We start from the raw sequence: 23461 nt of genomic DNA on the forward strand, positions 1-23461 counted from the left end.
TTGACGTTCTTCTTTCCTTTGCGGCTTATACAAATTAAGCTGATTGCTGATCAGAAGATATATCTATAACACATGACACACACAATACGTATGTATGTATGCATGTATGTATGCATGGTAGTGGTAGCTACTAGTAGTAGTAGTTTAGTTTGTAGGTACGCTAATCTCTCCCAGAATGGATATTGGATGGGTAAGTGTGGAATAATTAAGGTGGTAATTAAATAGGATACTTTCGATACTACTTAAGATCATCATCAGTTCCAGTAGTACAAAAATAAATTAGTAAGTTTCGAAAAAAAAAAAAGATCAGCTCAATGAGAATTAAAAGAACTGATCATAGTCAATTAACAGTACATGATTTAATAAGAAGAGAAATTACGTAATAATTATTTTTATAGAATATATATATATATATTCTAATTTATAAAATGATACGAGGGTGTAGTACTTCCTCTATAGTACTGTTAAGTGATAACAACCTAAACAATTTAAGGTAATTAATGAATATTACGAAGTGGGTTTATATAACTTTAATTTCTCCTTTACCTCTGGCTGAGGGCTACTCATATATGGCTGCCGACCTATCTGGACAAGAAAATTAAAAACGAATTTCAATATCTTGAGATGGCCATGAAAACAATAAAAACAAAAAGTTTGGTGGCTGGTTTAGAAAGAGAGTGAGATGATATGAGAATTTTATAAATGCTAGTAAGATAATTTGTGAATAGTAGTGAGATAGTTTGAGTTGAGTATTTTTTTAGTTTTGGAAAAGAAGAGAAAAAAAATTGAATAAAAAATATTATAATATTAAAATATTGTTAGAATATAGTTTGATTAGTTTGAAAAAGTTGTAATAATTAGTTTAAAAATATTGTATTTGAATTATGTTTGGAACGAGATGAGATGAGATCTATTTCTAAACAAGCCCTAAATTCAAGTTCTAGAGTATTATTTAAGTGATCAATCTTTTAGCATTTAGTATATGCAACATTTTTAGGTAATTTTAAGTACCTGATAGATTAACTTCTTAGATCTATAGCTCATTTTAGACCTTTAAATTTAGGTAAAACTGATGGGGTTTTGATCGGAGCAGAGCATGCAGCCCCATTAATTGGCGAAAAAATAAAGTGGACGAAGGATTTAGTGTGAAGCCTATATAGAGTGTTCAAATTGTGAAAATCTATCTGAGAACTGTCACACGCAGAAGGCTTTTCAATTGTGAAAATCTACTCATTATGATGAATTTATGAAAGATCAAAAGGCACATGAATTCGATATTCAAATCTATATTCAATTGGCCATATCATGTCCCTAACTTCCCACACTGCCTCCTCTGCCATGCATAAAGTGCCAGACAGCAATATTCAAACAGCAGTTACAACACATACATATCAACTAACTGAAGCAGTAGCAGTACTTCCGAATCCCATCTTATGCCCCAACTGTGTAAGCTGCTCAACAAACTCCACACCCGTGAGAATTTCTGTTGCTCCATATATAACATGTTTGCCAGGCTGCTGACGCTGTGCAAGCTCTTGCAAGCTCCCATACTCAACATAATTACCGCCACCAATCATGAACACAATTGCTTCCTTAAAAGGTACTCTCAAATGACTGCTACCGGAATTTGACTTGGGAGCACGAGGATCAAATACAAGGTAACTATCAATTTCAGGGTTCGGCTTCCCTTCCATCAAGAGCTCCACTGTCCTTGTCAATGCCAGTTGCCTATCACTTGATAACAGATTCTTCACACCTGCTGTCACAGCATAGAATTTCTCGGCCCAGTCAACAATGTTATTTCTACTGGCTGAATTTGCTGATGCCACTGAGGCATTCAACGACTTCAGTTTTTTCACATACTGAAATGCACTGGTATCAACCTCAGACTCTTTGAGTGCAGCTTCCACTGATTCCACATCTGACTGATTAATGCTTTCTGAAGAGATCAGATACAAGATAGCAAACCGCAGCTTATCCATATTTGTCCCTTTCCCTCTGAGCACACCAAGGAGCTCATTCCGATCAATGCTTCCCCTGATCAGCATGTCATTCTCCTTTTTCGCATAAGAATCAAGAGACCTCTCCTTGATCTCACCCAACAAAACAGTCGCAATATTGGTGTGCTTATCTATAACCTGCTTCCTCTCTGTCAACTCAGGCAGTGAGCTCACTGCATTCATCAAATGCTTTGTGTTGCCCATTAAGTCTGTCCCATCAAACTCAGCCCCATCAGTCCCACCGGTCCTTTTATTCACCTCATCAACATCCTTCTTGTACTTATTCAATTGTGACTCGATCTCCACCGCAACTTCAGGAAACTCCAATGACCCATTTTCCACCCAAAAGGGGTCTGCGCTATCCAACTCATACGACCTCATCCCACCCTTTTCACCTTGTACACTCAACCTATTGAGCCTCAATCCAAGAATGTCATGAACAAGAGGCCGGTACCTAAAATCATGTTGTATCCCAACTGACAACTCAAAATTCCTATCGAATATACACAAAATCGGCCGCTGGAAAGAGCTCATGAAACTCCCACCTTCTGTAAACAAATTGTTCTTCGACAACAAATGGTCTCTCAATCTCTGATCCAATGCAGAAGCAACCATCTCAGCTGGCCCACCCTGTGGGCATCTAATTATTGGGACCACAGATAGTGTAGCCAAGACACAGAATAACCCAGTAACAATCCTCTCCACTATCTCCTCAATCTCACGATCTCCAGCCGAGGGATCATTCAATTGCACATAACTGGACTTCTGGGCCAACGAAAACAAGCTATCCTCCAATGTCACAAACTCCAAATACTGATCATGCACCTTTGAAATCCGATTAATCGAATCTGAATTCAAAGTCCCCGATACAAGATCTTCAAGTAGCGGGCGGGGAATAGAGGAAGAGGAATTGATGTGGAAACTATCATAGAGTGACCGGGACGCGTCAACAACGATCCGCTGAATGTTGGCTTGATTGGGTTGGACAAAATACACAGCGGGCACGCCATGGACAGGCTTCCGATCCTTCTCAATTAGAAAGTAGAGAGTGACACCGTGTTTTCGAAGGTCCTTGACGTGGATCAATGGGGAGAGAATGTTCTGGCAAAACTTATCATAGATTAAGATCTTGTAAACGTCTTCATTTGCGGTACCCGTTGCGTTCACGGGTTGGTTCAGATTCAGCATTCGAGCAATGCATTCTGAAAACACAAAGTCACAGGAATCGAAATTCAATGACATATACATACTAAATTTTACACCTATGCGACAGGGGTTATAGTTTAATCATGGAAGTACCATTTTTAACCAGCAATTTCAGACTAGAATTGAATAATAATAATAAAGAAGTTCTCCATTTCGGCTTCTTTTCATATCCTAAGCTATCAGAAATAGCGGATGAAATCAGGTGAATATTAAGCTAAAAATCAGAGAAACAATATGGAAATACTAATAATTTTCGATACCTGTCTGCTTTTGGCGAAGATTGAGAGCCATGGCCGCGGAATCTGTTCCAAGTGAGTGATTTCAGCTTTCTTGTGCAATGTAAATATGATTCTGAGCTCTCTCTGAGAACCTCGGATCCAACCGTAGAGGGGTCGATGCAGAAATGGGTTTTTCTGCAGTGACTTTATTACGTTACCCTCTCAAAGCCACTAATATATTGCCACGTCATAATTTAAGAAAATGAGACTCAAGTCTGAAATGACAGAGTCAAGGCAGGGGTGGCAGAGAGAGAGTGAGAGAGAGAGAGCGCTGAGTATTTGGACATGGAGACGACGTCGAGCATGCGCAACAGATACTGGATTCTGAGGCACGGCAAGAGCATTCCAAACGAGAGGGGTCTTATTGTCTCCTCCATGGTTGGTCTCTTTCGATTTTTCTCTTCTTCTTTTGCCGTTTTTGTATTCCAAACATTTGCAGATTTGGTTCTTAGATTAGCATTGCAAACAATGATTTGTGTTTTTTAGAGATGGCCATGCACATATATTGGGGAATCCAAATAGCTATTCGAATTTGATTGGTATATGCTTAACTGGGTTTTCTCAGAAATTTTGTTTCAAGTGTTAATCTTCCTTTTCTATAAATAAAACAAAAATTTAATTATACGAGATAACCTGGACAGACATCACTCCATTCAGTTAGAATTAAGGGTTAGTTAATTGTTTGCCAGGAGGTTCTTTGATCTTAGAAATTACTTCCATTCACAGAATTGTGAGTTCACTTCAAGTTACTAACCTGTGGCTAGCATCCTAACAGGAAAATGGTACGAGTGCTGAATTTCAGCTGGCATCTAATGGTGTTAAGCAAGCAGAGTTGGCTGGAAAGTCATTTCTAAAGGTAGTTGTTTGTAATCCATGATTTCCTGTCTTAATTCTATCTTTAGTCCATCTCATGCTCTACTTCGTGTTTCATCCAATATTTCTGCAGTGTCAGTCCAGTAACTTTGTTATTTTTGTTCGGTTGCTGATGTGGGAATGAATGTCTTTTAGTGTATTTTCAATGACTCTTATTTTCCACTTTCTGGATGGTAAATCTATTGTTGAAATAGTTCATTTCCGTTTTACTAATCTTCCTCATCCTATGATACTCGCGTATGAATGATTATTGTAAGATTTAGCTAACTCAATCAGGTCGATGTCCAATTCAACAATTTTAAATTTGATTTGCTAGGCATACAAGATTTTGGTTAGTGTTGTGAACTTGTTCAGATGGACGAGTGATAAGATTAGAATAGTATATGAATTGCTTCTGGAATAACCTATTGGTGGCATAGTAGGATTACTTCGTTAACCTTCACAATTTGGCCATTGTTGATGTAGCATGCTGAAAAACTTATAGTATTTGGATATTGCAGGCACTAAAGGAAAATAGCATACCACTGGAAAATGTCCGCCTTTTTTACTCTCCATTTTCAAGAACGACACACACTGCTAAGGTTGTTGCCTCTATGTTGAATCTTCCGTTTGAAGGTCCTCAATGTAAGGTAGACTATTCTACCCTCGTATGGATGCAAGATATTGATGTTAGCTTAGTATTTGTTGAGCATACGAACAAATGATATAATGAAAATTTACTCATGATATCTTCAAGATGATGTTGCCCAAGGGCATTGCTTGCAGGATAAATGAAAAGAATTCTTTGAGATTTTTCTTTTTCAGACTCTAATCACCCACCAATTAGCTCAACAAAATGTAACAAGCTCTCACACTCAATCCCTTTTATTTTTATTTATGCTGACTATAGATTTTGGTGGACAGGCAATGGAAGATCTTCGAGAACGCTTCTTTGGTCCTTCATTTGAACTGAAGTCACATGATAAAGTAAGTAATAGTTGTCAATGCTTAATATAGCTTTTGAGGGAGGTGCCGGAGTTGAGGATGGCAAGTTGAATGATTTTAGTTCTGGCGTTTATATAAAACTGCAACTAACAATTTCTCAACCCTCTGTTTGCTTTTACTGACAGTATTCAGAGGCATGGGCTCTTGATGAAAAAGATCCATTCATGCGGCCAGAAGGTGGAGAAAGTGTTGATGACGTTGCTTCTAGACTTACGAATGCTATGGAAGCTATGGAATCGGAATTGGATGGGTAAATACTATATCAATCCATCTTTTCGTTGTCTCATGATTCACTGTTCAACGATCTTAGTATACTGTCAATAACAGTCCTAACATCATACTTGCCAAGATAAATAATTCTACTAGCATCCTATGTGCTGGAAGCCGTGTCTCTCTTGGGGGGCTACTTGCTAGAAGTAGGCTAGGATTGTTCCAGAGATTTTGGAATAAAAATCATAGTGCCATGTGTATAGCAAATCAACCAACAAATTGGCAAACCACAAACTAATAGAAATGTGACGCCCCAATGGAGGGCCTAAGCCACATGACTTATACTCTAAAAAGACTAGTTAATGATACAATTGGAGCTCTATTGGAACATTATAAAGAGCAAGAACTTCTTATCCCAAACAATGTGGGATCTCATACACCACATACTCTTATTACTTATCAAAATGGGGTATCGCAATCTCCCCTTTTATCCCACCATCCTCGTCGAGCCAGTCTGTCATAGGTGGCACGACTCAAGTCTCACATTTCTGGTTGGGATGCCTATTCCGACCTGAAATGTGGGATGAACTGTGCCACCTACGAGAGACTGGCCCGACGAGAACGTGAGGAATATAAAGGGGGAGATTGCGATACCCCATTTTGATAAGTGATAAGGGTAGTTGGTGGTGTATGGGATCCCACATTACTTGGAAGGAAAATTTCTTGTTCTTTATAATGTTTTATTAGGGCTCCAATTATATCATTGACTAATCTTTTTAGATTATAGGCCATGTGGATTGGATCTTCTATTTGGGCGTTACAAGAAATGAAGCTAATAACTACCACCCAAGAAGCCCTTTTCAAAATAATTGTATTTTTTACACATATTGGCCTCATGTAGACAAGATCACAACAAAGTTTGGCTTTAATTGCGAACTAAGAGAACAAATGAATTCACTTAAGCCTCAGCTTTCAGTGTTTGTCTTGTTAATGTTCTTACCAGGAAAGAAGAGTAAGTGCTCCTGATGTGCAAATGATTTTGAACGATGATATTCATTTAACTATTTGACAGCTAACTAATGTGATAGTGCCACCTCATCAAAAATACTAAAAAAGTTTTTATTTGAATTTCAAGTTTTACATAACCGTCCTCTATTTAAAACAAAGCTGTAAAATTGTAAAAAAATATTATATGTGTATCATTACTCAATAATTTAACAATGTTCTTGCTCTGCAGATGTGCAGTCTTGATTGTCAGCCATGGGGATCCCCTGCAAATCCTGCAGACAATACTCAATGCGGTTAAGCAAGACATAACATCCAGTAGTAATGACTTGGCATCAAGAATAGAAGCTGTTAGAGTCCCTTCCATCTTGTCACAGCACCGGAAATTTGCCCTCCTCACCGGAGAGCTCCGGGCAGTTACATAAACTTGAAAGTACAAGCCTTGAAAGGTGGAGCCAAGGCCAGGGGCTTCGAATAGATAATTTACACTTGATTATTGTAAGAGCCAAATTCCATGGAAAATTTGCTTGTTATTTGAGGCTGATACTAATGTTAGTGATATGACATTATCACCAGGATTTATAAAATTCATCATCGTGCTCCCTAGTCTCTTAAGGATGAGAACAAACTATGTAGTATCAACATCTGTTCGTTTGGGAGTTTATCAAGAGAAAGCTATACAAATGTGTCTCCACTCTGAAGCAAAATGGTGAACATGTACTAAAGAAACAAGATTTTGCGTTTTGGTCTTGAGGTGATTACATATATTTTGTGAATAGCAGTAAAAAAATAATAAAAAAATTAATAATAAAATATAGAATAGTAGTGAAAAGTAATAATAAAATAATGAATAGTAATAGAGTGTTCTCATAACACTTCGCTACCCAAACAAATACGAACATCTCAGATGATCTGAGTTTGTTTGTGAATAATAGCGAGTTAAAATGTTTGAGTGGATTTTGTGAGTCTCATTGAGATGTGTTTGTATGTATGAAATAGGTTGAAATATGTTTTAACTTTTTTTTATGGAAAGGTGAAAAAGTAGTGGGTTCTATCAATTATTAGTTAGTTGTTGTAGTGATGGAATAATAATAAAAATCCCATCAATAAACAATGTTGAGTTAAGATGAAAAAATTGAGACTTTTTCAGATGAAATAAGTTGTGTTTGGATTAAGAGTATAACCATCCATACAAAACTATCTCAGATGATCTGAGATCACCTTAGTATCCAAACTGGTCCTAAAGAAAAATATTTGACTGTTAATGATCATGATTCTCTATTTTTTATTGGGATTTTTCTTTTAATTCTATTTTGAATGTAATATCAAAAAGTTTTTGCCAATTTTGAATGTATATTAAAAATCATCTCAATGATGAGGTTTGGGTCATTGAGTCTTTAGGAAGATTTCGAGCTGTTTTGAATAGTAAGATGGGATGAGATAGTTTTAGATGAGTTAAATAAAATATTATTAAAATATTATTTTTTAATATTATTATTGTTTTGAGATTTGAAAAAGTTAAATTGTTTATTATATTTTGTATGAAAATTTGAAAAAATTATAATAATGAAATAAGATAAAATGAGATGAGTTGAAAGTATTTTTATATCCAAACGGAGCCAAGTCATTCAAAACCGTACCGTATTATAAAGTAAAGGACATAACAAAAGTCTGGTAATCTTTAATGACGGATAATGGTGTTTTGCTACCCTTTCTATATCTCTTACTATATTTTTGTAGGCTTATTAACCTTATTAAATAAAGAGAAATAATACATATAAAATCTTTTTCAAAATCTTTAATTCGATTTATATTTAAAATGAGAGATATTTTATAAAATAATTTTTAAAAATAACATAATTACTCAATTGTTATTGTCATCTGGTTTCCATTCTAGCATTTGATTCTCAGGGACTATTTTATTTTATTTATTTCTAAGCCATTCCAACTAGTTAATTAGTTGAGTGTTGAGCTAAGATAAAATTTAATTTGACTCATGGCCAAGGCTATTTAGACGCACTGACACGTTAAGTGATTTTATATATAATAACATGTGGATTTTTTTTTTTTTTTTTTCCAGTAAGGGGAGGTAGGGGCGACTAGCGTAGCTAACCTCCCTAGGGGTGACTATAGGAACCCCTCTACATTGTGAAATGTTCGATTTGAGTCATAGCTACTTTCTAATGGACGAGCCCATCACCACAGCACTACCAAAATAGCAACTGGTTCAACCAAAGTTTTGAATTTCGTTCCGTACCGGCCGGTACAGGGACTATATACATTTCGTGTCGGCCAAAATACTGGCCGGTACCTAAATTTCGGCCTGTACCGGCCTCAATTTCGGCCAGTGTTTTTTTTTTTCGTTTTTTCAAACTATAAGTTTATTTTTTAATCCTCAATTCAGACTAGACTATTTATAATTTATATATATGTATTTATATATAGACTATTATTTTGAAATATAATTTTGAAATATAATTTATTTATATATCGATCATTCCGAAATGTTATCTCGAAATACTATCCCGAAATGCTATCCCGAAACGGTACCGGTATTGAAATATTTCGTTCCAGTGCCTTGACCGGTACAGCGTCCGGTACGGTATTCAAAACATTGGGTCCAACACCCATCCCATAGACTTTTGATTAGGTACTATTCCAGCAAGCGGTTTCAATTTACGTCGAACTCAAATTCCTTACCTCAAGGCTATGGAATACTAGTTCGTACCAACTGGGCTACTACCTTGGTGGTAATAACATGTGTCACTTAACATGTATAATTATGAATTATCTTTTGCTATTTAAAGTTACACATGTGAAATGGATTATGTATCATCTATATATATATATATATAATTAGTATGGAAAGTTCATATCAATAATATAAATAATAGAGCAATGCTTCATCTTAATGTTTCGTTTGGATTTAGAAAGTGTTTCATTTTATCTCATCTCATCATTACAATTTTTTCAAATTTTCACACAAAATATAATAAACAATTCAATATTTTCAAATCACAATTCAACTTTTTCAAATTATAAAATAATAATATTATTAAAAAATAATATTTTAACAATATTTTTCTCAACTTTCATTTTTCATTTAAAACTATCTCATATAATCTCTGAATCCAAACCAACCCTAAGTCTTATTATTTTTAATTATTAGTATAATATATTTTAAGTAATTTTATATGTTAATTACTTTAATAACAACGAATTAAGATGTGTCATATGATAATGTAACTTGTGCTGAAAAAAGTTTTATTAGCTAAAGATGAATAATAATATTTATGTAAATTATTATAGTATCCATGCATATACTTTTTTTTATGATTTAGCTCCTCAAAATCTAATGATATTTAGAATTATACTACTTGCAAGTTTTGTATTTCAACACACTGCCGCCATGGGAGCTCTTGAAGTTATTAAAAAAATTAAAATTTTATTCATTAGTTGATGTCATATGTCTTTTATCTTCTGCATCATTAAGATCTCGTCTGGTTAAACAGAAGAAATAGAATGAGATAAAAAATTAAAAGTTAAATAAAATATTATTAAAATATATTTTTTTAATATATTTTTTATTTAAGATTTAAAAAAATTGAATTATTTATTAATTTTGTGTTAAAATTTAAAAAATTTAGAATAATTATATGAGATCTTGATAACGAAACGAGTCCTAATATATCTTGATTTTTCAAATTATAGATTTGCAAATAAAATTAATTTTTAACAATTTAACGGTTTAAAATGTCGGCTTTTATTGTCATTAAATAAATTAAAATCACATAAATTAAGCTTGCACGTGTCATGTCCACGGCATCAGACAGCTGAGTCACGTGCTACCTCCAATGCCCAATCTTTTTGGGACTTCTATAATTAATTTTATTTTATTTGAATTGAACGAAACTGCTGCTTCTCTCTCTCTCTCTCTCCCCGGCAAACTCCACGAAATTCTGCGATTGTTTTTGTATTCTTCTTTACCCACTCCGTTTTTCTTTATAGGTAAATTATTTTGGTCATTTTCTCTTACTTCGTGTAGTTTGTTGCTTGTTTGTTAATTATCTGCTTGGTTCTTGGGTAAGTGTAGGAAAATGCAATGAACTGCGTTTTTCAATTTTCGTGATTTTTCTTCGAAATGGACGATGATGCACTGCCATTTGCTTAACTCATGGATCGAAACTGATTTATTTATTGTTCTTACTATAAATTGTTCTAGATGGGTTCCGATTGTTTTCTACCTTTTCAATCTTTGTCCAATCGAGCGCGTACTTGTATCGAGCAATTTCGATATGCGTAATTTTTTTTTTCTTTGTGGACTGATGACATGGATGAACAGAAACACACAATGTTATCTATGAACTTATATTGTAAAAAGGTTGGTCTTTGGAATTCGTTCTGCGGTACATTATTTTTGAAAACCATCACTTGATGAGTGGAAATTGTTTATTACATTTGTTTCTATCTGCCTTTTTTTTTCCTCCCTATCCCGTTAGGGCTCGAGTCTTTGTGTACTTCATTATGAAAGGGTTTTATCCCGTTTTGCTCTTTTGAAATAGTCTTGACAATGACAGCCCCAAGATTTTGTTAAGTCAAAATTGGTTTTGGATACTGTGCAATGTAGGTTTCAGTGCCAAAAAGTAGAGGGGGCTCGCAATGGATGCATGTAGATATGATACTCCGCAGCTTTTATTTATATTTTTAAATCTCTTCGTTTTGACTCTTGGAATATGCTTATCATTCATGGTGAATGTTGACAGGTGTATATTTGCTTCGGCTTGTTCAATTTTTCACCTTTATGTATTTACTTGGGATATAGTACCATTATGCTGGCTATATCTGCAAGGCCAGTTAGAATTTAATATAGCCAATGAGGATAACTACTTATCTGTTGGGCTACCTGGCACCTACATGGGCAAGTCTAGTTGCCGGCACCTTTGTCCTTGTCACTCTAGTGCTGTCAACATACCTTGTGTTCGAGCACCTGTCTGCGTACAAGAATCCTGAGGTCCTCCTCTGTTAGTGTTGGAATTTCTTTTCATATCAAATGTGTCCTGTTTTTAATGAATAACTTGGTTGATTTTTCACTCAATTTTGCAGGAGCAAAAATTTTTGATTGGAGTTATCATAATGGTGCCATGTTATGCAGTAGAATCGGTGAGTTCTGCTACAAAAATCATATAATGAATATACGAGAACATGTCTTAGTGAATATGCCTTCTGCGAATGGAGAACATTGATATTTCTTTCCCCAAATGCTGGAATTTATAACCCTAGTGCCTTTTTCAAGCTTGTCTAATAAATGTTTCCTTTCTCTCACTCTAAAGTTTTAGTCTTCTTGTGAAATTGATGATCTTGGTACCAGTCATTTACTTTTTGACATGTGGACAGTTTCAGATTTCTTAAGCTCATGGGGCTATTTTAAATTTTTGGGAGGTCATATAAACTTTTAGAACTTTTTTTTTAGGGTAGGGGATGGCTTTTTGTTCAAGTTTTCGGGGTTAAGGGTTATTTCAAGATTTAGGGAAGTATCTCTTTTACAACTTTTTTGGGGGCATGGGAGGGGAGGGGTTTTAAGGGTTTTTATTTGTATTTTTTTTTTTTTTTGGGGGGGGGGGGTTTCAAATTTTTTGGGCTGGACACTGACTCCACCACTGCCTGAGTTTAACTGCCTAACAAACCATTTTAAAGCCAGAGTCATTGGCAGAGTGGGTTGTGATATGAGGCATTTGATAGTCAATATTTCAGAATATCTGTGCCGTGGTGTTGTCATGTTCCAATTTGGAGGCTTGGCTTGTTGTTTCGGATCTGTTTCGTTTCATAATTGTATCTACTAAGCTGTTGATGCTGTTGTTCAGTTCTAAATACGGATCTTATATAATTTTTTTAAACTAAAATTTATCATATAGTTGTTTCAGAACATTTATTTGACGTACCTTTGCCTTTGTTTGCTCCCATATTGTTTTCACCTTTACTAACCTGGCTTATTATAACAGCTTGTATCATTGGTGAACCCATCGATTAGTATTGATATCGAGATACTAAGGGATTGCTACGAGTCCTTTGCCATGTATTGCTTTGGAAGATACCTTGTTGCATGCTTGGGTATGTCTTCTTTGAGAGCTTTGTTAATGATGGAGAATTTTTATTTTTTTGGATCATTCTTTTGGTGGAGGCTTAGGTAATTTTAGATTCCTAGCTTATATTTACTCTTGCTTACAGGTTGAGATTGTGATTTCTAGCTTCACATTGTTGGTCATTTTTTTTACTTCCCTGATTGTAATTGTACTAGTTATCATTTTTTCTTTTGCTTATTTATTTTTTCTTCTCATTTTAAGGTGGGGAAGAGAGGACAATTGAGTTTATGGAAAGAGAAGGGCGTGCAAGTTCTAAGACGCCACTATTAGAACACAGTTCTGAAAAAGGAACCGTGAAGCATCCTTTTCCAATGAGCTATTTATTGAAGCCGTGGAAACTAGGCCAATGGTTTTACCAAGTTATCAAAATCGGAATTGTTCAATATGTATGTTCTGCTGAAGTTTTATGGCTTGCTGATGGTTGTTCTTCTTCGGTCCCTTCCGTTCGTGTTAAAAGAATAATTTATTTTTTCTCTGACAGATGATAATAAAGTCTCTAAGTGCTATTTTAGCAGTAATCCTTGAAGCCTTTGGTGTATATTGTGAAGGAGAATTCAAATGGGGATGTGGGTAAGATATTCCTGAATTAGTGTTGTGGAATATTGTTTCTGTATCATTTCTCACATTGTAGTAACTTCATGGTTAATATTTTTTCCTTGTTATCCTATGGTAAATGATCTCATATTAGTTATGCGTTGTTGGTAGCTTTGGAGGAGCTCACATACTGAGAGTGCGTAGCAAGATCCCCCCTAGTATCACTTTTACATAAATGTACTTAGTTTTGAAAACCCATCATATATTAATTCTCCTGAATTTCTGGTTCATCAATTTGGTTCTTTATTGTTTAATTAGTAGCTATCTTGTGATAGATGCATCTGCAGCAGTTATTTCATGTTGAATTTTTCATTATATATTGTATCTTTGAAATCTCATTGTTAAATGACTGCTTAGGCTGCTACTCATGTAAATGAGATAAGCTTTTGGGGCTTTTTTTTATTGGTAAAGAAGATTGTATTGATCATAAGAATAGGCAAAAGACCAAGTACACAGGTGATATACAAGAGCAAGGCCTAGGAGTGATAAGCTTTTGGGGCTTACGGTGGGTGAGTAGAAATTAAACAGTCTTTCAACATTGATGGGTATCGTTTTGCAGAATTAATGATTGGGTGCTTGTAATCCTGTCATCTCTGTATTCTCTGCAATTTTTTTGGCTTTCTCATGAAATGTCTAGTTTGATCAAGGTGGTACACTTCCCCCACTATGAGATAGGTTTTTTGTGGTTAGAGATGATTGACCTTGGGTTGTTTAGTGTTAAAAGCATTTGATAAATATTGTCCAAATTTTATAATTGCTATAGAATTGAAGAAGTGACCAAGTTTGATGACCAGAAGGTGGTAGCAAAGTGTTTTTGTTATATTGACTGAACTGTTTGTTTAGTGAAGTAATTAAGAGTATGTTGGCTTTTTATTAGATGAAGTTGCATGAATTGGAGTTCAGTGTTCCTCAATTGCTTCTGCTGCTTTTTTATGCTGGTATGACTTAAGATTTGACATTAGGGGATATTGTTTTACTCAATGGGGTGTATGTTGTTGTGAGATATTGATGTTTTGCTTTATCTACTGTCATTTACCTTTTTGGTTTCTGGTGGTGTGATTGTTGTATTATTGTAGGTACCCATATATCGCAGTGGTGTTAAATTTCAGTCAGTCGTGGGCTTTGTACTGTCTAGTTCAATTTTATACTGCTACGAAGGATGAATTGGCACACATAAAGCCATTGGCTAAGTTTCTAATGTTTAAATCAATTGTATTCTTGACTTGGTGGCAAGGTGTTGCGATTGCTATTCTCTACGCACTGGGTTTGTTCAAAAGTCCTATAGCTCAGGCTTTACAGTTTAAGTCAAGCGTTCAAGATTTCATCATCTGTATAGAGGTAGATGGTCTCTTCCACTGGCTTGTTTATTTGTCTATCAAGTGATTTCATTTATCATTACAGAAGATTTATTAATATATTTTACCATAACTGAGTATTTTCTTGGAAGATAGTTATTGGATTGTTGTACTAATGGAAACTTTTTTCGCTCAATTACGACTACCGTCATGTTACTCAGTTTAGTTATTTGATACCAAACTAGAGCTAATAATTATTGTTCTATTCATAATGCCTTTTTTCACAACCATTACCGTATTGTATATTTTTGTCATTTTTTTGTTCTACTTTGTTCTTGCTATGCTGGCTTACTTTTGTGGCTAGACTTGATATAGCATGATACTAGGAACTGCAGTGCATGTTTCAATAAAAAGGACCTTATGCTCGGAACATCATGTGTACACTATAGTTATATCACTTGGGTTATGCTAATATGAATCAAGCAACTTGAAGCCATGGATAAGATATCCTAAACCAAGTCTGATCGTAGAAAAGACTCTTCAAGCTAACCAGCCTTCCTCTATGTGGGGATTACGCACTGGTTGGAATAAGTCTAGAGCAATTGAGTATCCATTGCTTCACTTCATGGAGGTTATACTAATTGTGTAAAACAACATGCTTTAAGTGGGTTTTTCTGACCTTTCATATTCTGTCTCTCGTCTATCATTTTTACTGTCAAGCGTTTGTGTTGTTAGGTATGTGTGATTTATATCATTGGAGTGGAGAGTGGATGTGTGAAGGTTTCATTGTGCTCATATAAACCAAGTCTAATCAACTATTGTCCTCTTTCTATTTCTGCCAAAAGTCTTTTCATGATTATCGTAATTCTAATTTAAAAATTATGAAGTTTAACATGTCTATATATTCATCCAGCGCAGATGGGCATTGCTTCCATTGTTCACTTGTATGTATTTCCGGCAAAACCTTATGAGCTAATGGGAGACCGTTTCCCTGGAAGTGTTTCAGTTCTTGGAGACTATGCATCTGCTGATTGTCCTTTGGATCCTGATGAGGTTAGAGACAGTGAGCGCCCTACAAAACTGCGCCTTCCTCACCCCGACATTGAGGTCAGAAGTGGAATGACTATTAGAGAAAGTGTTCGGGATATTGTTATTGGTGGTGGGGGACATGTGAGTTTCTTTTATCTTACTGATGGTTCAATTTTAGTTTTACTGCATAGTTATTTGATGGCACCATAAATGTTGAAGGCATCCTTTGTTTGGTTGCATAGAGATATTGTTTGTTGTAAAGACAGTTTGTGGTTTGGTGGTCATTTGTAAGTATAGTGGTTGAGGTGAATTTGTTGATAGTTGTGGTATGCGTATTATTTTTCACAATTTTGAAAAGAGACGAGAGTTTTATAGTTTTGAGGAGAAAGAAAAAACTTTCTTCTTTTCTCTGAAAGGCAATACTGAAAGCTAATTGGCATTTTACGAGTAACTTGGGATCGAATCATGTGTTCACTCAGGTTTGGGGTTTTATGGATAGGGGGAGGGCTGCTTCTGTTAATTGATGTCTACATTCATATTTTGTGGATACTAAAGAACATTGGGGAAAATGGATCATAATATCTATATATGCAGGTGCACTTTCAAATGGTGTCTTCTCTTCACCAGTGGCCTTTTAAGTAAAACCTTTTTGCATGTGCATCGTTCCGCATGCTGAATAAATCTTCTGTGTGCTTTTATTTTATTTTTATTGCTTATTTAGACTGCTGCATCCATCGTTTGCCTCTCACACAGATTGTGAAGGATGTGAAGTTCACAGTAACCCACGCAGTGGTGCCTGTAGAAAAGGGGTTCACAAGGTTCGGTGAGAAGTTACAAAAGATCTCTCAAAACATGAAGAGGCATGACCGGGACAGAAGAAGAACAAAAGATGATAGTTGCCTCGCCATTTCATCACCTACAAGGAAGGTGATTCGCGGGATAGATGACCCTCTATTGAATGGGAGCATGAGTGATAGTGGGGTCTCAAAAGGAAAGAAACATCGCCGGAAATCAGGATATACTAGTGCAGAAAGCGGGGGAGAGAGCAGTAGCGACCAAAGCTATAGTGGATATCTGATCAGAGGTCAAAGGTGGGTTACCAAAGATTAGTTGAAAAAAAAAAAAAGAAAAAAAAAAGGTTTACGAGGATGGTTTAGATATCAACCAGCAATCTGTCATTGTGGCATTCAGAGTTTGGCTTAACGCAAACAAGATGCTGTTGGGTTTGATCTAAAGTGATCTTTTAGCGACTGATCTTTGCTCATCAGATGCTTTGCTTTATACTTATGCTGGAAGAGTGATTCGTGTACCATTTTGGTGCACAATGGGCTTGTGATCTGTTGTATAAAAGGTTCTTGATTTGTTAGCTGGGTATAATAGTCTTAAACAGAATGATCAAGAAATCGGCCAATTTTATTAGCTTGTTTCATAATTTGGGCTCGTGATCGAGAAATTGTCACCCTTTTTGTTCATTTTTCTGTTTAGAGAAGAAGCAGCGGCTTTTTGGGTCATCTTACCCCCTCAATAAGAGGAACCTCTTTACATTTGAAATACGAATCTTGACTTATTATCAGTTATATTTTCATGTGCACATCACTTGCTTGCTATTATCTGCGAAGTTAGTTCTGGCATTTGAAGCACACCCAGTATCTCGTGACTGAGTTAAAACTCTTCGTTTTGGTTGGGCCCAAAGTTTTGGAAGCGAACATAACAAGTAATAGGGAAAAGAAATTAGTTCCTCTTCGAACCGGTGTCACCTAAAAACCTCATTTATCAGAAACCAATTAGAAGCTACCACGTAGGTATTCCTTTGTAAACCACCTAGGGCGTATAGCAGGGGATCACAAAAATCCTTTCCCCTTCATCTCTCTCTAGACTAGACCGAAAACCCTTCTCTTTCGTCTCTCTCTCTCTCTCACGAAAACCCCAAGACAAAAAGGTTCAGAATCTCAATTGAACAATGAATCTATGCAAATGCTTCGTAGTGCTGTTATGGCTCTTCCCTTCTTCATTTCTTTGCAAATGAACAGAGACAAAACCAAATAATTTTTTTTTCATAGCCACCATCGATGGACCTAGAGGAGGTCATAGAGCTCTTGATTTATACTGATTCGGCCTCAAAATCTTCAAGAAACAACTTCCAAATGTACAGAAATTTGTCGGACTTCAAAGCAAACAAACATCATCAAATTCAAGAAAACCCGCAAAAACCAGAGATTTCTCGCATCCACAAGTGGGAGACGAAAAACAAACAAAATGAAAGGGGTGAAATATCTGGTTTGCCTTTGTTTATTTGCAGAAAAATTTGGTTTTGCCTCTGTTCATTGCTGATGCGTGAGGACCCCTAAGTTCAATCTCAGCTATGTTTGGTTGCTGAGAAAACCTGGAAAATGAAAACAAAAACGTGATTTTTCTCCCAAATGTTTTTCAAGATATGGAAATGAAAATAAAAAACAAATATAAGTGCATAGGAATATTTTGGTGAGAGAGAGGGAGTCTTGAAGATTTAGAGAGGGGGATTGAGAGTGAGAGAGCAGAGAGCATAGAGGGGGATGAAGAGTCTTTCGGCTTCAGAGGGAGGGAGGGGTTTCGGTCTAATGCGCCTCCTTAGTTTTTTCGTGTACTGCACATGTGGTAAGTTTTGATTAGCCTTCAATAAATGAGGGTTGTCGTTGTCACCTGTAAGAAGGTTTTCTCAAAAGAAATTTTTTAAAAATCTACATTTCTTAATATGATTATCTAATTTATAAGCGGTAGAAATACAAAGTTCCTAATATTAATTATTATGATAAAATTTAAAATTAATAATATCAATTAATATACTAATTTAGAAATGAAAAATAGGATTGCAGTTTAATTAATCCAATTAATGCACGCCACCCCTTTTTGTATACCCACTCAAGTTGATATGATGACATCACTAAGATGCCGTCACTTTTGTAGTGTAATCAAATTATATTCATGCACGCCAAGTCTGACTCACGGATCCTTCTTCACTAAGATATAAATTATTATAATTTTTATTAGAGAAATTATATTTATATTCTATAGCATAAATTATTAAAAATTATTAAGATTTATAGGATTTTTTTTAATAATAAATCATATTATTATTATTATTTTTTTTAAAAAAGAGTGAATTCTTAAAATTTTATGTAGCATTTTTCTTTATCATGAGCAGGTGGCATTCATGAACACCTGTCCCACGGCGGCCACAAAGACCTCAAGTACGCCAGTAACCACGACCGACAGCTCAAAGACCAGACAACACCGGTACTACTAGTTATAACTTATATCACGGAGCATCGATCGGTGTAATTAAATTAAAGCTTCTGAACTAAGGATAGAAGATCAAGTACTGTACTGGTTCAGGAGAGGAGCAATGGGAGATCAAGTACTGGTATTTGTGGAAGAAAATCACAGAGCAGCTGACCATATAATACCTCAACTCCACAAAGACTCCAATACCAAAAGCCTAGAAGAAGATCATCAGCAAGTGCTGCAGGTAATTAATTTGTACCATGCAACCATTAATAATAATAATACAGCCATGATACTAGTACTCCCTGGAGAGAGATTAATGCCGGTACTACTACTGCTGCTGCAGCATCATTTACAACTTGGCAAGGTTACAATCGAGCAGATTAACGTCTCAAAAGATCATGATCAAGAAGCTTGGCTTCCCATCACCGAGTCCAGAAATGGCAACACTTATTCTGTCACGTTTCATATACTGTGCTCCGGGTTTGGAATGCAAGCCCTTTTGCTTCCTGCTGCATTTGCCACTCTTGGATGGTAGGGTTCTTTCTTCTTCTTCCTCTTCTTCTTTGTCCAGTGATATAATATATATATATATATATATATATATATATACACACACACACTTTTTATCATGCATATCTACTAGGTCAGACCCTAATTCATCGTAAGGAAAGTCTAGGTCTTGTGTTTTTTGCATGTCTTTTAGGGAATCAAAGGTCAAAGCAACTTCTTAATTGGTCTTGATTTGCAGGAAACTGAGCTCCTATATATATATATATATATATATATATATGGGTGTGACACCCATAAACAGTGATCTTGAAACGTAATTACGTTCAGTTTCAGTACATGGCACTAATTAAATACGAAGTCAGATTTGAATTCATGCAGAGAATCGAATATTAATTTAAAATAGCTAGTTTATAACCTTAATTATAATATATATATTTTTAGATGAGCTTGACGTGAGGAGGGAATTGGTTTCCGTGGCGTGTACGTACGTACTGCAGGTTTAGTCGGTGATCAAGATATGGACCTAAACCTAACAATTAGTTTCCGTTTAATTAAAGTTATGGAAGTTTCTTAATGTGTTCATGATCAGTCATCATCAATCTTTAATTACTAATAAATTAATGGAGCACCAAATTAATTTGACTTTTAAAAGATAACATATATATCATCATCAGCAGCTTATTTCAAACATTGGCCCGGTCCCATGCATGCACCACTGATCTCGTTATTACAAATCAACGATCGAGATCAATTAGCTAGCTTCAAATTATTAGTTGGATAGATGTACCTTTTCTGATCATTCTTTTTGCATGTATCGAAAAGAAACAATTATATTGGTTTTCATCCTATATAATTCTTTTGAAAAAATGCGAGTAATTACAGGCTTGTATTAAAAAAAATTAAATTTTTAATAATATATATGCACAACTCTTTTTTAAAAAGATTATGTGATATTTGTCCGCCACTTCATTACTATATATAATATTATTTTATTAAAAATAATAAAATCTAAATTAAAAAAACAAGGATTTCGTATACCAAATTCATATGCATATATTTATATATATATATTGCTTTTTATATTAATGTATTGGATCGACATGAATAATATTTTGCTTCTACGTACAAACGGCCCTTTCATTTTTGCTTTCAAAAGTGAGCTGAAATTAATTACACCGAATACATGATGATAGTTTTAAGTACGTTTGATTTTAATTTCATTGCATGGATGCATGCAGGGCATGGGGTATCATATGTTGGTCCCTAGCATTTTTGTGGTAGCTCTACACCATATGGCTTCTCACACGACTCCACGAATCACTCCCCGGAATCCGCTACAGCAGATACCTCCACCTTTCAATGGCTGCATTTGGTAATTAATTAGTACAAAATTATATATTTTCAGTACTGACCCTTTTATATATTATTAATTGAATTTTACTACTCATACAGTACTACACACTATACTTTTTTTTAAATAAAATTTATTCTTCTTTTATTAATTGAGTTATTCTACTCCTAATTCATATACCACATATTTGATAAGAAAAAAAAATAAAAAATAAAAATTATGTGTAATTATGTGTACTGTAAAATGAGTAAAAATTTTCGTAACATTTATACCGCAATTGTAATTAAAAATGAAAGTATATTTTATTATTTAATTTATATTTTTATAACATCGATCATATCACAGTACTTAATTCCCTTTAATAAATAGGTTTAATAGGTGTAATATTCAATTAAGGGATGTAACAATATTTGAATTTTAATACAAGGTACATGCATGGCTTTAAGATAAGGTAGCGTTAATGTTGTAGGTACAAAGCTAGGGAAGCTACTGGCTCTATTCCCGACAATGTACTTATCCGGCGGCACGTGTGTCATGCTGATTATCACGGGAGGTGGGACCATGGAACTCTTGTTCAAGACTGTATGTGACAGTGGGTCCACGTGTCACGCCAAGTCATTGAGCGGTGCAGAGTGGTTCTTGGTGTTCACGTGCATGGCAATTCTGATGGCCCAATTGCCAAACCTGAACTCCATGGCTCCAGTCTCTCTGATTGGAGCCATCACCGCAATCCTATACTCTGCTCTGATTTGGGTTCTCTCTATCAAAGCTGCATAGAGGATTGAAACATCTGCACTCTTTGCAGGGAACATTGCCTTCGAGTCAAAAACATCCATCCCACAAGCCTATGTGCAAAGGAGTGACAATATCTTATATACTAATCGCCATGTGCCAATTCCCCCTCGCAATCGCTGGATTTTGGGCTTATGGAAACAAGGCATGCAAATTTATCTTCTTCAACTTTCGTGAGATTTGCATAAATACCCTCCAAATTAAGCAGAGATTTCTTCTCATCAACCTTTTGTACAATAACATTCCTACTTGATATATCATGACAATCTGCTTTCTCTGAATGCCAGATACCTTATAATGGACTAGGATTGCTGACTGCATTTTCGCAGTTCCATGGACACAAAACCTCTAAATTCACGATGGGCTTCATCTATCTTCTACTATTGGTGAACTGCTTATGTGCATTCCAAATCTACGCGATGCCAGTTTTTGACAACTTGGAGTTCAGGTACACGACCAAGAAGAAACAACGGTGTCCGAGGTGGGTTCGGACGGGCATCCGCCTATTCTTTGGAGGGTTGGCTTTTTTTGTAGCAGTGGCTTTTCCGTTCTTGGGAAGCTTAGGTCCTCTAATGGGAGGCATAGCGTTGCCTTTGGCGCTTGCTTATCCTTGTTTCATGTGGCTTTCCATGAAGAAACCCCGCTCAAAGAGTGTAGTGTGGTGTGTGAGCTTGGGGCTCGGTTGCTTAGGCATTTTTTCAGTGTTCTTTTAGTTGTTGCAGCAGCCTGGACTTTATCTTACAAAGGCTTAAATGCCAATTTCTTCGAGCCTTAATTATATATTATACTGAGAAATTATTAGCATTAAGCCAACTATTATTTTTTCTAAAGAAATATAAATCCTGTTAGAATATATGCATATATAGTTGTTATCATCAAGAATAGTTTTCAATGAACATGATTCTGAATTTGATCATGTGAGAATCAGATGGAACAACTCATGCTGACACATCAAGTAATTTCTAAATCGACCAGCTAGAATACGTACAGAAAATTATAACCTGTATCTTAATGAGATATATATTTATATATATATATATATATATATAATATCAATTAACCAAAAGCCAACACCGTATGGCCGGTTGTACTGATCATGATCAGTTTCTTTCTCGAACCTGCATGCATCATGCATGTGCACCCTAACATATTATATATCCCAGGGATATTGATCTTGTCACCAAAATGATCAAACTATCACCAGCTTTTTGGTACACGTGTTGAGATATATATGGTACTTAATTGCTTTACGCCATGCATCTTAGGGTACGTAGAATGGAGATGATCAAAAAATTAAAAAAAAAGATATATATAGATCTATGTCGGGGTAATCTCATTCCACCACTAAATTAATAAATCATGATCGCAATATAACTAATTATACAAATATTTATTTTTAATAACGTGGAATTGTATCATGAGTACTACTTGCATGTACAGAAACAAAAACAAAGTGAGAATTTTCAGAGAGGATCCACCGGAAGTGGTACTTTAATTTCATACCCAATGGGGCCGGGCCGGCCACGAAAGCAAAACTTGCATGTACTTCAAAAGTTTTGCCCTCATGCATTTTTAGCTACGTAAAAATTAATTGATATTTTAGCGAGAAATAATTTCTGATATAAAAATTAAAATCTCATGATGTTGAGCATTGAATTAATGGTTGTTTAAAATCAAGAATTTTCTGGTCTTGCCATTTTTCAATGTCACATATTAATATATATTGCTAATTGCTATATATGTCTGCATGGATTAAGCTAGCATAGCAAGCTGTGTGTGCATGGCATGCACAACGTACGTCGTAGTAAGGACCAAAGGAGTATATATATATTATATATAATACATATTTTTATTAGCCTTTCTTGGACTCTTCTAAGATTTTAACCCTTTTTCTCCTGTCTTTTACTGATTTCTTAGTTTTATCATCCTA

At 35.4% G+C, this 23461-nt stretch overlaps 4 protein-coding genes and 1 pseudogene across 7 annotated transcripts in view; 3 read left to right on the forward strand and 2 right to left on the reverse strand.

Moving 5' to 3' along the window:
• Positions 1-42, reverse strand: part of LOC109006501 (cytochrome P450 87A3-like) — a 3081-nt gene extending 3039 nt beyond the window's left edge. Inside the window, exon 1 of one of the 2 annotated variants that reach the window (XM_018985790.2) lies at positions 1-41. This exon is cut by the window's left edge and continues 199 nt beyond it. The gene's annotated coding sequence lies outside the window, so the exon portion shown is untranslated. The other variant, XM_018985791.2, reaches the window with a different exon arrangement.
• A 1174-nt stretch (positions 43-1216) lies between these two features.
• LOC109006640 (SEC1 family transport protein SLY1-like) lies at positions 1217-3624 on the reverse strand. Its single transcript, XM_018985989.2, has 2 exons — positions 3467-3624; positions 1217-3202 (listed from the first exon to the last, which is right to left on the reverse strand). Exons 1-2 carry the CDS (start codon positions 3495-3497, stop codon positions 1392-1394), a joined length of 1842 nt encoding a protein of 613 aa, XP_018841534.1. The 5' UTR covers positions 3498-3624; the 3' UTR covers positions 1217-1391.
• Positions 3625-3699: 75 nt separating this feature from the next.
• On the forward strand, positions 3700-7276 carry LOC109006639 (metal-independent phosphoserine phosphatase-like). The gene is made up of 6 exons (XM_018985988.2): positions 3700-3862; positions 4260-4340; positions 4858-4986; positions 5261-5323; positions 5467-5591; positions 6789-7276. Exons 1-6 carry the CDS (start codon positions 3770-3772, stop codon positions 6979-6981), a joined length of 684 nt encoding a protein of 227 aa, XP_018841533.1. The 5' UTR covers positions 3700-3769; the 3' UTR covers positions 6982-7276.
• A 3164-nt stretch (positions 7277-10440) lies between these two features.
• On the forward strand, positions 10441-16766 carry LOC109006636 (protein LAZ1-like). Of its 3 annotated transcripts, none has more exons than XM_018985983.2 (9): positions 10441-10564; positions 11320-11567; positions 11660-11716; positions 12556-12664; positions 12898-13082; positions 13178-13266; positions 14367-14628; positions 15504-15755; positions 16368-16766. In XM_018985983.2, the coding sequence occupies exons 2-9, from the start codon at positions 11430-11432 to the stop codon at positions 16722-16724; spliced, it is 1449 nt and encodes a 482-aa protein (XP_018841528.1). In that variant the 5' UTR covers positions 10441-10564; positions 11320-11429; the 3' UTR covers positions 16725-16766. The 3 variants fall into 3 exon arrangements, 2 of the variants coding, with proteins under 2 accessions (XP_018841528.1, XP_018841529.1); XR_004798593.1 differs by having other exon boundaries at positions 10464-10564; positions 15499-15755; XM_018985984.2 differs by lacking the exon at positions 10441-10564 and adding an exon at positions 10621-10639.
• Positions 16767-18996: 2230 nt separating this feature from the next.
• On the forward strand, positions 18997-22306 carry LOC109006485 (annotated as a pseudogene).
• The last annotated feature ends 1155 nt before the right edge of the window (positions 22307-23461 follow it).

Source organism: Juglans regia, chromosome 16 (genome assembly GCF_001411555.2).
Source record: "Juglans regia cultivar Chandler chromosome 16, Walnut 2.0, whole genome shotgun sequence".
Taxonomy (NCBI): Eukaryota; Viridiplantae; Streptophyta; class Magnoliopsida; order Fagales; family Juglandaceae; genus Juglans; species Juglans regia.

Excerpts from the sequence above, each read along its gene's own strand:
- LOC109006640 (XM_018985989.2), bottom strand. The coding sequence starts at position 3,497 with ATGGCTCTCAATCTTCGCCAAAAGCAGACAG. Across the intron at positions 3,203-3,466 it reads TCTTCGCCAAAAGCAGACAG|AATGCATTGCTCGAATGCTG; the intron begins GTATCGAAAATT and ends TTGTGTTTTCAG.
- LOC109006639 (XM_018985988.2), top strand. The coding sequence starts at position 3,770 with ATGGAGACGACGTCGAGCATGCGCAACAGATACTGGATTCTGAGGCAC. Across the intron at positions 4,987-5,260 it reads TTGAAGGTCCTCAATGTAAG|GCAATGGAAGATCTTCGAGA; the intron begins GTAGACTATTCT and ends TTTGGTGGACAG. Across the intron at positions 5,324-5,466 it reads AACTGAAGTCACATGATAAA|TATTCAGAGGCATGGGCTCT; the intron begins GTAAGTAATAGT and ends TTTTACTGACAG.
- LOC109006636 (XM_018985983.2), top strand. The coding sequence starts at position 11,430 with ATGAGGATAACTACTTATCTGTTGGGCTACCTGGCACCTACATGGGCA. Across the intron at positions 11,568-11,659 it reads CTGCGTACAAGAATCCTGAG|GAGCAAAAATTTTTGATTGG; the intron begins GTCCTCCTCTGT and ends TCAATTTTGCAG. Across the intron at positions 11,717-12,555 it reads CATGTTATGCAGTAGAATCG|CTTGTATCATTGGTGAACCC; the intron begins GTGAGTTCTGCT and ends TTATTATAACAG.